The sequence below is a fragment of the Chelon labrosus genome, assembly GCF_963514085.1.
Source record: "Chelon labrosus genome assembly, chromosome: 11".
Taxonomy (NCBI): domain Eukaryota; kingdom Metazoa; phylum Chordata; class Actinopteri; order Mugiliformes; family Mugilidae; genus Chelon; species Chelon labrosus.
The window spans coordinates 21449171-21461882 of NC_140344.1; the positions used below are offsets into that span (position 1 = coordinate 21449171).

The 12712-nt window shown below is 42.4% G+C and overlaps 1 protein-coding gene across 2 annotated transcripts in view; it reads right to left on the bottom strand.

Moving 5' to 3' along the window:
* The window catches only part of abcc8 (ATP-binding cassette, sub-family C (CFTR/MRP), member 8), a gene marked incomplete at its 5' end in the record, with an annotated part of 53778 nt that overhangs the window by 18750 nt on the left and 22316 nt on the right, over positions 1-12712 (bottom strand). Inside the window, 9 exons of one of the 2 annotated variants that reach the window (XM_084555499.1) lie at positions 437-469; positions 5644-5749; positions 5870-5942; positions 7334-7456; positions 7703-7817; positions 9962-10107; positions 10626-10666; positions 11905-12067; positions 12441-12575. In XM_084555499.1, the coding sequence (XP_084411625.1) occupies positions 437-469; positions 5644-5749; positions 5870-5942; positions 7334-7456; positions 7703-7817; positions 9962-10107; positions 10626-10666; positions 11905-12067; positions 12441-12575 (935 nt within the window). Of the gene's footprint in view, positions 1-436; positions 470-5643; positions 5750-5869; positions 5943-7333; positions 7514-7702; positions 7818-9961; positions 10108-10625; positions 10667-11904; positions 12068-12440; positions 12576-12712 lie in introns of both variants that reach the window. The other variant, XM_084555498.1, reaches the window with a different exon arrangement.

Here is a 12712-nt window from a genome sequence, read left to right on the forward strand (position 1 = left end):
AGGCATCGGCCCGATGACAAGACACCGGCCTGTAAACATGGAGAGACGGATGCTGTGTGCGTGTTTGTGTGAACGTAATTCCAGTGAATGGAAAATTGACTTCCGAAAAGAAACAATGACACACAGCGAGCTAAAATAAACCCTAAACTATGCGTGCTAGCTAAACCGGAGACAATAACAAACTGTCGTCACGGCTTTATTTTTGTAAGGATTTACACGATTCACGATTGTTTCTGTGCCGAGTCAGATTTCTTTCCTTTAACTGAAAATAGTGCGGCACACGACGCAAGGGTTTAAAATGTTTCAGTGATCTAGGCCGCAGATATTTTTGGCGTATCTGAGTCCTGTTTTATTTTTAAGGCCTGACTAAATATACTGTGTGTGACGGCGTTGGTTTATATGTTTGTGCGTTTCAGTCTATTTTTGCAGCACCTACCTTTCATCTCCCTCAGACTCTAGGCTTGGCAGGCTGTAATAAAACAGAAATAAACACACACATTACTGGAAGTGTTAATATTTCTGCAACAGAATCTCCAAAGAGGTTAATTATGTAATTTGAAACTCAAAGAAACTGCTGTTTCTTCACTAATTGTTGATTCATAATGTATAAACATAACCATCCCCATTTAGGGTCATAACCCCAAAATTTATTAGTATCTGATTGGCTGACTTTGCACGTGCTCAATGAAACTTGCACTGTATTTTTAGCAAGTCGACGCCTCTCCCGGTCGTTGTGAGAAGGTGACTCTGATCACATCTGAGTGCAACCAGAGAGTAGGGGCTGATTTACAAGAGGTTACTGCTGAAAGTGGCAGCAATTTCAGCTCTGGAGACCACAGCTGTCAGGAAAGGTGGAAGCAACTGTCATTTAAGAAGCTCTGATATGTTGAGCTTGTAAACACGGCTGTTACAGATGGCGAATAAGAAAAGAGCAGATCTATTCCGGACATGTTGAGCATGACTGGCAATTTAATTTATATGAAGAAAACAAGAGAGAAAAGAGAGGACGTACAGTTTGTTTGTTTGCATTATTGTTATTAAGAAAAAGAGACGTTAAAAAGAAGAAAACTAAAAGAAGAGGAAGACGTAATAGATGATTTCAAGCACCAATCAGGCATAAGATTATGACCACTGACAGGATAAGTGAATAACATTGACCATCTTGTGACAACTCAATGTTCTACTGGAAAACTTTTGGACCTGGCATTCATGTGGATGTTACTTAGACATGTACCACCCACCTAGACCAGACCAGGCACCCCCACCCCGTAGCAATGACACTCCTTGATGACAGCAGCAGGATGCAGCCTGACACAGGCACACACACAAAAACGGTTTAGGAACAACTAAAAAAAAAAAACATGAAGAGCAGCACAAGGTGTTGACCTGGCCTCCAAATTCCCCAGATCCCAAACTGATCAAGTATCACCACAGAGGGCCCTCCCCTCAACTCATTGGACCCAAAGGCCCCCACTAACAACATTATGTTGCCAGACACCACAGGACACCCTCAGAAGGCCCATGTGATCTGTGTATAAATCGAAATATTAAATAAAATCTCCCATAACTATGTTGAAGCATTTAAAAATGAAGAAGACGTTTGTTTTTTTTCTTTGTTGGAAATGTCGTTCATTATCAGACCTAAGAGATCACACAGTAAATACCCCTTCAACAAATAACCTCATCACTGGACATTGTCACCCGATGGCACTTAGAGAAGCTTGAGACCTGAATGGATGTCTGATGGTTTCTATCCTGCAGCCATTGTAACAAAAAGCAATTATGTTGGAGCTGATGACTTCCAGCTTTCATCTCTGATTGAGCCCCCCTTCCCCCAGGTCAAACACCTTGAAGGACTCAAGGTCATGTCAGAAAGCATCTGACTGTCCTCTTTAAACAGTAAGATAAACTAAAACACCAATAGCTAAAACTACAATTCTCCCAAATCTTCTTTCTTGTTTGCTCCTCTGCAAATCAATAACTAAAACCCAGCTGCACGCGAACGTATCACATTGATCGGCCGCAGTAAAACTGCTCTCTTCATGCTGTGATTCAGTGCAAGAGGTCACTCGGTTAATGAACTGCAGTTAATTACTTCAACAGGCCTGTTTTGGGGTCACGACCCTGCCGTCCAGCTGGCTCTGCTGCCAATCGTTCTGAGACTCTGCACACAAGATATTTGACTGGATACTGAGGGTAAGAGCAGCACCTAAATTTGGAGTAGGAGAGCAGAGGGTGGGGGAAAGGGAGCGCTCCCACCGGTGGAAATGACACGTTGCGTTATTATGTTTTTTTATATATATATAATCAACTGGGGGAGCTGTGGACTAGCAGTTAGAGAAGCAGCTCTGGGACCACGAGGTGAATGGCTCAGTCCCCTCTTTGCCCATGGATTAGGTGCCTTGAGCCCTGAACTGCTCCCTGGGCACCTTACTGCTGTGTTAACAAATGCATGAGTTAAATGCAGAAAGAATTGTATTCCTGGCGCGACTTCACCTGCTACCAAGGTGTGTGGAGGAGGAAAAAAGACTGTAGAAAGACTCCAGCAGCACTTGTAGTATAAGCCTATAATTTAAATAATGTATGCGTTAAATGCAGAGAAAGAATTTCCTCATGAGGGATCAACAGAGAAAATAAACACAACAAGCAGAGACTAAAAGCACAACTGATTTCTGATGCTGCAGTCACACTGCCTCACTAGTAACATTGTTATTTCCACCTCTTCCACCAATTTCACACACCGTCTCAGATAAAGCAAACCCCTCTTATTTAAAAATGTAGCCAGAGGCAGAAGAGGCAGTACGCCTTGTCAGCAAACGTGGATGAGAGGTCCTTAAAATGCAAAGAAAAAATAGGAAACAGTGCCAATGACTGTGCAGAGGGAGATCACGTGACGTGGCTAAAAGCTCCAAAACAGCTGCTGTGAGCGGCCCTTGTGATGAGACGCTTTTGTCACGCGACCGAAATAACACTTAATGTTTGATGAAGCCGACACGTGGCGCACAGCGAAGCTCAGACAAGGCCAGGGGACTCAAGAACGCCATCAGCTGATCAGTAACAGCTGACGCGGAATCACCAATTATCATCAGTCAGCGGCACTATCCATCTGACAAGCTCGCACACTCACTCTTCTGATTATGCATGCTTTCTGCTCCTGACAGGCACAAACGGCTCTAATTCATCCTCTTCAGTTTTTTGTGCGTTGGTGTTCTCAGCAACAATATCTGCAGCAAACACTGTAAAAACAGAGGAGCAGACTCATATAAGTGTCTGAATACTCTACGAGACTAAATGACAGCTTATTAGCACTGTGCATTTACTCTGAGCAGACATCAGAGGAAGACCCAGCATGACCCTGGCATCGGCACAGAAAGAGGGTGTCATGTGCGAGTGGCAATCAGGTACGGCAGCCTAAACTTTAATGCCAAACGGGGACTGATAGCAGCCTTGTCCTCGGTGTGTGACGAGACACTCAGGCGCCAGAAATCCGCTGCATCTGGCAGGAATGAAGGATTCACTCGCTCAGCTTCTCCACCTCCACTGAGTTGTAATTTGCCAAAATTCATAACTGGCCACCCAAATCTGCAGCAAGATTGAAGCTTTTTTTCCAGAAAGACTCCAGCGACCTAGGTCCAAGAAACTCATTAACGGACTGGACAACTGGATGAACTGCGTCAAATTAAAATCCAACAGAGCAGAGAAAATCGGTGCACCAGTCCAAGAAAAGCGGTGTGAAATGACTCGACCGGTAAAATGAGAACTGTCAGACTAAGTTAGCAGCCGTCCAACCTGCTGAAAGGAGGCAAGCTGATTGGCTGGCTAGCCCGAATTCTGATCAGCATCTATGTTTGATAGCATGCATTTGTTCCGATAGTATCTCACACCTCATACTGTTTGCATTTTGAGACATTGTGCCAGCTTTTACATTCACTTTTTACCATTAGATGTCACTGAAGCAGTTTTGTAACGGCAGACGTGATATTTTAATGCATATTACTTAGAAAGTGGAGTTCAAACTATTGAGTTAAAATCAAGATTAATAGAAAGAAAGGATTACAATATGTTTTGAATGAGCTGAATGATCTTTGTCCACTTCTTATCATTTGGCTTAAGTTAAAGCGTCTTTAATAAATCCCCCCCCCCCCCCCCCCCCCCCACAGAAGTCTCTCTTTCACTGAACTGCTGAGCTGACAACCTAATACAAAGGGTAAAACGCTGCAGGAGCCAAAAAGGTCTGGAATCACTGATTTAACAAATGCTTTTGTCCAACTAACAATGTGAAGAAACAGTAAAAAAAATAGAGAAATAGAGTCAAATGACATAAACTGGAGGAGAATTGTTTTGTGAAATAATGGGCTAGTGCTAGAAAGGCATCTGAACATGTGGCCTGCAGCCATTTTTTCCAAATACATCTGACTACATTTGGCTCAGTGGCACATACATCCCCGCATTCCTCCACACTGTTTCTCCCAGTGACAAGAATTAAGCTCTATTTCACTGACCTACAAATCCTTTTTTTTTTTTGTTATATTGCTGTGTCATGGCTGGAGGTCTGATTTCACTGGTAATTACATCACCCCGTCAGGGGAGGCAGAGTTTATCGCTGCGCTGAAACACATAAATAAAATCCCCCAACCGGATCTGACAGATCAATTACTTGAGGGAGTTTGGAAGAGCGCAACCCAGTTAGAGTGAAAGGCTCTGAGGCTGAGGGTTGAGGAAGGGCTTTCCAAGAAATCAACAAGAGTGGTCCAGATGTCTGTGGAGACCAATTCACTATAAATTAACCTTTCATTTCTACTATGAACAGTCAGTATGTGCGCTCCTCTGAGGGTATGTGTATCATTTTGCTCTTTTATAATTGAACGAATGGGAGAAGATATTGACGTGCTGACCATCGTTTTGTACTGTTAATGAGCCTTTTCGTATTGAAGTTTCCTTTCATTCAGACACAGGTGATCCATCATCATATGAATCAGATAATTATGGTAATGAAGGATCAGCATCTTTCAGCAAATTTATGTCTAAATATTTTTTTTCCCAGTTTCTTTGCGAGGAGGTAGAGGGGGTTGTCCCCGAACCCGAGGGTTAGCGGTTCAATCCCTGAACATGCCACATGCTCAAAGTGTCTTTGAGCAAGTATGTGCTTGTGTGAGTGAATGGGTAGTTGTATCTGTGACTGTAAAGCGCTTTGTGTACCAAACGCTAGAAAGGCCATCTTCAATACAAAAACACGAGATTCAGAGATTCAGACTGTGCGTGTTTAATTCCCCAGACTAGAAACAACGATGCTGCCACATCAACAACTTACAACCTCAAAAACCAAAGATCATATGCATGCACATGAAATCATAACGACACTCTATTGTATGCGCTCCATCCCAAGTCATTCTGCAGTCAGACCATCAGTTTTTTTATGAATGAAACAACATGTCTGAGAAATGTGGCTCATCAATATCAAAAAAGAAAGCAGAAAGTGCAGAGATGCTCTCAATGCTTTTGAGTGAAAATTGGAGTAAATATGTGTCTGTGCGTGTGTGAGTTGGGGGTCTTGGATTTTCTCTTACACAAGGGGTACTGCATGGATAAAAGGTCAGGGACCACTGACCTGGAGAATGCTACACAGTAAATAACACAACTGACCTGTTCCAGGTGACTGTTCCTGACACTCTCTGCATCTCTCCCAGCGCTGCCAGCAGCAGAGATGATTTTCCACAACCCACCTGGCCCACGATCATAGTCAGCTTACCTGACAGAATTCATGATGGAGAGACAATAATAATAATAAAAAGTAAATAACCAGATGTAACAATACAAATTAATAATCAGGAGGCACAGAGGAGGAGGAGGAGGAATGCCTGATACTCACCAAAAGGAATCCTGATGTCCACGTTAGAAAGCGTCGGTGGTCCGTCGGACCAGGTGAAATAACCGCTAGTTATCTGAAAACACGGCACAGTTTGAGCCGTCAGATGTGTTGGTCAAACAGCAATAAGAAGGAAAACAGCCGCCTTATTCTTATTCATGTCATGCGGGGAAACTGTCGCTCTTTATTTGATTTCAGGATGTTTTGAGCCGCGTAGAGCTGTGGAAAATTTACGTTATTGTCTAGTTTACACTTATATTTACTTTTCATCTTACGTTCATATAAAACTATATGAGTACTATATTGTACCCTTTTGTTTTGTATTATTGTGATCCGAGTCTGTTCGTCCCTGAGCAGAAATCAGATATCAGGTTGGTTTGACTTTGACACGCGGAGACAAAACCTTCCGAGATAAAAGCACAAATACAACCTTGGAAAAAGAACATTGGTTTCATTACATAGACAAAACTGAACAACATTCCTACGCCACCCGAATTTCTCTGCAGGCAGGGTCATGAGAGCTAATTTTATTTTTTATATATTTTTATATTACTTTTATTCTACTTGTATTTGACATTCACCTTGCAACTGTCACTTTATAGGAGCAACAGCAACAAAACAATTTCCTTAATGCATTAATAAAGCGTTCTGTTTCTGATTCTAATTAAATGCAGCTCTGTTTTTGGGGAGGTCTTTAGTCTTAGGGAGGCACGAGACCTGCATGCATACAGGACGATTATTGCCGTAAACATCTGTGAAAGACATCTGATCTTGTGCATTCGCAGAAATTTCCTCAACACACACACAGAAAATTGATTACACAGGTAGATGATTGCATGGCGCGAGATTCTCTACTAGATTTCATAAAAATCCAATACACGCAGATAGAATAATAACAAAAGTTATGGTGCAGCTCGAGTCAGAGCAACTTGTGCACTGCAGAGCATATACAGTAGATATTCCAGGTTTAGTCTGATCAGTTGGGTCCTAAATTATTGCAGATATGTGCAGACTCCACTGTTATCTTGACACCTCAGCAGATACATCATCAATACAGATTGTTGATTTAGAAATAAATATAGATGTACTGTATAAAGCAGTAATATAGCAGTATTTAGTCCAACAGCATCTAACAAAAGACTGCAAGACATCCTTTTTTTTTGTTTGTTTTGGATCATTGTGCAAAAAGATTTTGAAAGGTAATAAGTGCTATCTGACTGGTGAGAGTCCAGTGGACGTCCAGAGGACAAGCGGTTACAGAAAATGAATGAATGACTGGTGAGACCGAGACAAAACTGGGAGAGCAGCTGTATTTTCCTCAGTTTAGTTTATTTATTTCCACCGTCTAACCTTTAACAAAAAATGTTCTAAATGTTGAAAGCCGTACCAAAGCTGCCATACCACTGCTTTAATAAAAGCCGGATATATACTATATTATATATTATAGGTTTGACACATCGGTCTCACCTTGATGCAGATGTCTTGGTGCACATCCTGCGACGGTCCGTTACCCTCATGGTCCCCCTGCGAGCTGAAGTTGTTCCAGTCATCGTCCCTCGGGGGGCGCTTCCTGTTCACCACCTTCAGGGGCTTGAGGTGTCGGGACAAAGAGGAGGAGGACGACGGAGGGAAAGGTTTAGAGGATGACTAGAGGAGGGTGGTGCAACATTCAGCACAAAGGACAAAAGGGGTAACGGTGATATTAATAGGAAGACGGTGAGGTGGAGGAAGGAAACATTCAAAGCAAAGTGAGACGGACTGGATGAAACAGCGGCGGTCTGCAAAACAGATGCTTGCAGAGAGATAATCGAGGCAACCAAGTGTGCGTGTACTCACCACGGCCTGGTACCTATTTTGGTTATGGTTGCTGGAGCCAGAGGTTAACATTGGTCTGGGTTCCTGCTCGTCTCCAATCTCATCGCTTGAGAAAAACTCGCTGAGCTTCTGAACGCTGCAGATTACAAACAAAACAAAACAAAAAAAAACTGAGAAATGATGTCCACAACAATGAAAACTAAATCTGTCTAATAAACTAACTGGCTGATACCAGCATTAAACAAACTGGATTCATGATTTATACTGTCTGTGCCACCTTCATTCAAGTGGAGATAATGACATGGTACTGTTTACTCTCACATCATTCATTCGCTGATGTGGATTGTGAAATCAATGGAACATGTTATGCTTACAAAGAGCTTTATCAGCTTCTTTTCTGCATCTGTCAAAGCCTCACATATCCCCGAAATTAATCACTCAGCTTTTATTTCCTTTCCCAAACGAGAACAAACGAGTCGCTCTGCTCAAACATGTCATCTAAACCTAATTACTAGATAACAGATCCGACGCAGATCTCAGCCGGGACTAATTCATGTGTCCACGTGTTTTTGTATTCTTGAGAGAAGTACAGTAACGTGCTGAAGCTGCTCTGTATGTGTCCAACTCATCCATCATCAACTGGATCGTGAATCATGAAACGGTGTTTGGTTCAAAAGTCTAAAAATCTGACGGCTTATATCAAAAAGTTGCACCTTTACTTTGCATGTACCACACTGCCGTCGAATAATTTTTTCCCCTCTTCAAAAGAAACAGATAAGCTGAGGCGGTGAATCTACACCGTCAGTTTTCCTTTTTGCCCAATGATAAAGTGTGTCAGATCATACGACCTAAAAATAGGCCTCTCAAAGGATCACGGGCAGCTTCCACATCCATCCTAGTTAAAACAGGATGGATGTGCATGTTCGAGTGCTGCTTTCTTGCATGCAGTAAGAGGAGATGCCGTCTAAAGGCTGAAGGAAACAGGCAATGTGCAATCTGGGAGTGATTTAAGGCAGCAGTTTCAACCACACATACCCATTACAGTATCCTGCAGACCTGTGACAGTTTCTATTAGGGCTCAGGCAGAGGTAACGGGATTTAAAGTGACATGACCTTATTACCTCAACAGTATTAAGAAGAAGGGCTTAATTGATTTTATGAGAGATCCTTAGAGACTCTTTAAGCATTAAATTCATTCATAATACGACAAGAGCCTACGTCTCATGAACCTGCAAGTTGAGCCCTTAGACTTGATGTCACCCATTAGTTTATACAGGCGTCGTTTTTAAGCCCTGGGTCGCAATCTTGGGTGATTTGGAGCTCAGAGTTATCACATTTGGACGAGGGATCGTTCTGCCGGACAAACCTTGACGATCCCTTCAGGGCCAGACATGCCCCCAAACATACCTCTATTTGAGGAAAGAAGCAAATTTAGCTCACAAGATCATAATATTAATGTTTTGTAAGAGACATTTTTGAATCAGAGTCCATTGGAGAGATTTTACGGCGCCTGCACCAAGTGACAATTAGTGGTGAATCACTTTAAGCCTCTTCATCACTGGGTACAGAGGCTACGTCTATCTTCGCAGTCTATGGGTGCAACTACCAATTCAGGTAACACATTAAAACAACAAAACCTCCTCTACACAGCAGCAGAAAGTTGACTAGAAAATGAATACTCCCTCTTTCGTGCAATTTATTTAGTTTATTGCACTTTCTTGTCTAGCTGAAGTGTAACGGAGCTTCTGTTGTTTTAGGTCACATCTCCCTTGCTAATTAAAGCACGTAAGCTAAAAAAAGGGTTGATAATTTGTATCATAACTGCTTAACCACTTGACATGCCTTCAGTTTCATATTACAGTATAATGAACAATGTCAGGAGGAGGCAGGATTAGAGAATGGACCCGTGCAGGATCGGCCTTCAGCTCTACAAAGCTAAGATAGCAGAAATAAATGAAAAGAGACTGGCTTATAAAATTGAGAAGAGAAGACCTTTGCTCTCTGAAAAAAAAGGTGATCCAATAACGTAGCTGATCCATCCACCGCAGGAAAAGGTCAAGTGCTTCGTCTAATTATGTTGCCATTTCCCTAGTCTGCTCATTTTCGATTGTTGGTTGCTTCTGCTATTTTCAGACACTTCCAAAACAATAAACACTCGCTACAAGACGAACAAATCTAATTTTCATAGCTTATCTACAGATTATGAAGCTGTGTACACTAATCTGTAATAAAAATGTGCGTGAAGATGGTGAATCGTGATTGTGTAATTTAGTTTCTCACCTAACAAGAGCCTTGACGGTGGAGCGCACCACGCTGGAGAGGAGGAAGAGGGGGGTGACCAGGATGTGAAAGAGGGACAGAGAGGCAAAGGCCACAGCTGGGGACAGATCAGCGTCCTCGGAAATGTGGACGTGAACCACAAACGTCTGCAAGATCAGAGGGAGGACAGTCTCAGAAGCACGAATGCACTTCCTAGAAGCTCGGATCAGAAAACCTTTAATTGGACAAGCTGTAAATGTCACAGGCAAACAGAACGGCAGTCAAACCTCGTGTCGGCCTGATAAGAGTTAGAGCTATTAAATCGAATCAAAGCTGAATCATTAGTCTACATTTGTCCCTCACGGTCATCCATATCCTTGGTATCTGTCTGACTTTTCTTGTTTGTCACCACTCAAGTCTACAGCCATGGAGGACTTCTATAAATACAGACAGGATTTAGTGTGGTGTTGTCAGAAAGTCCTCCACTGTGTCCCTGCAAAATGTCACTGGACGTCTAACAGTCAGACAGTCTGGCACTGTCTCTGCTCTGTCCTTCACAGAGAGGACAAGAAAACAAGATGCACCCGGGTTATTTTTCATTATTTACTTTCAGCTATTACACATCAGTCTTTATAATCAGACACCGCTCCTTTTATTTTGAAAATTAACCAAATGGAAAACTCACCGTCAACACAGCTGCGATGGGAATAGCTGCATTCATGAAAACTGAAAGCAGAAAAGAAAACCACAAGATGACGTAAAGGCACGAGTACAGAAAAAAAATCAATTTTCTATTGTTGCTTAACGACTACGGTATGAGAAACGTGAAAACATCTTTTTTTATTTCAGACTCATGACGACTTGTGCTTCTGGCCCGGCCGTCTTCAAGTGCACACAAGGTAATCACAACATCCTGTGTTTGGGTCTGTCTCTGCACGTCATCTTCTAATTATTTTCTGGCACTCCGAGTCCACAATCATGCAGCTAATACAAAATATAAACACAAAGCTGTATGGCAGTCATGATAAAAAATAAATAAATAATAATATGCAGGGAAGTAGCACCATTGCTGTGTCTATTTGGAATAAATCCTGCTCGGGAAATTGTTTGTTTCCATTCAGTTGTGATTGCTCATTCTTCTCAAATCAGCAATCATTGATTTTATTTTAGACACAGTTTGTTACAGGACTGGAGGCACATTCATCTAAGAGTGTAAAAGAAAACAAGACTGAGGGGAATAAATCAGCACTGAATGATGACGTTGAGCACAGGTGTCTTTATTTAGCCACTGATTTAGCCATTATAAATGTTGGAAATTGAAAAGTTAGATAAACTGGAAGAGTAGAAACACAAATGATGTACACCAATCCAGCATAATATTATGACCACCTTCCTAATATTGTATAGGTCTCCCTTGTGCCTCCAAAACAGTTGTGACTCATCAGAGAATGGACAGGGATCTTCTGAGGGTGTCCTGTGGTGTCTGGCAACAGGATGTTATTAGTGGGGGGCCTCTGGGTCCTGTGGGTTGAGGGGAGGGGCCTCTGTGGATCTTCCCACAGATACTTGATCAGTTTGGGATCTAGTGAATTTGGAGGCCAGGTCAACATCTTGTGCTGCTCTTCATGTTTTTTTTAGTTGTTCCTAAAGCGTTTTTGTGTGTGTGCCTGTGACAGGCTGCATCCTGCTGGGGATGGCTGCTGCCAACAAGGAGTGTCATTGTTATGGGGTGGGGGTGCCTGGTCCTGGTCTAGATGGGTGGTACATGTCTAAGTAACATCCACACAAATGAATACCAGGTCCAAAAGTTTCCCAGCAGAACATTGTATTGTCACAAGATGGTCAATATTATTTACTTCCCCTGAAAGTGGTCATAATGTTGTGGTTTATCAGTGTAACGTGAGGCCTTACTGTGAATTGTAGTCATCACATTATCTCAAGAACGTCAAATATCACTGTCTTACTGGATATGGACGTGTAAAGAGCGAAGGCCTTCAGGCTGGTGAGCTCTTTGCGCCTGGTCTCCTCCACACTGTCACAGAATATGTGCTCCCAGGCGTACAGCTTCAGCAGCTTGATGCCCCGCAGCAGCTCGTTGGTCTTCTTCAGACGCTCGCTGGAGTATTCCTGAAAGCATTACATAAATTGCAATCAGACACACTGAGGACACATAAGATGAAGCAGACACAAGAGTAATCAACTCTCATGGCGGCCACTAAGCGTTTTTTTAGGATAAAATAAAGCACCACGGTACGCACAAGGACTGAGGCAAACATCCTAACACATTTGACTTGTCTTAGTGAGTGCAGCTTTGTAGTAGTTGGAATAAGCTAGAGGCTCGAATCAATGAAAGCTCACATTCCCCAGAAAGATAAAGAGCGTCATTTTGAAGTATGCAACTATAAAGTTAATTGAAATTCAGAACTGATGGCAGAGCTGGATGGTAAGTCACGAATAGTACAGAGCCTCGTTAATAAAAAAGCAGACAACAAATACTTACCAGAGTGCTCTTTTGTGTTTGGGACAGCTTTGTGGCCACAAAGTATTGTACAGGAGCTAACACGGCGATGACGGTCGCTCCGATCAAGGCACTGATTCCCAAGAGGTAGTAGAGCAGGATGACTCCCACAATAATCTGAATGTGTGAAGGGTACAAATAAAAGAAAAAGAGAAAACACACACACACACAACAGACATTAACTCTGTGCTGAGGAGATAAGGGAATGCAATATTGTCCACAATGCAGCACACCCATACACTGCACTGATATGT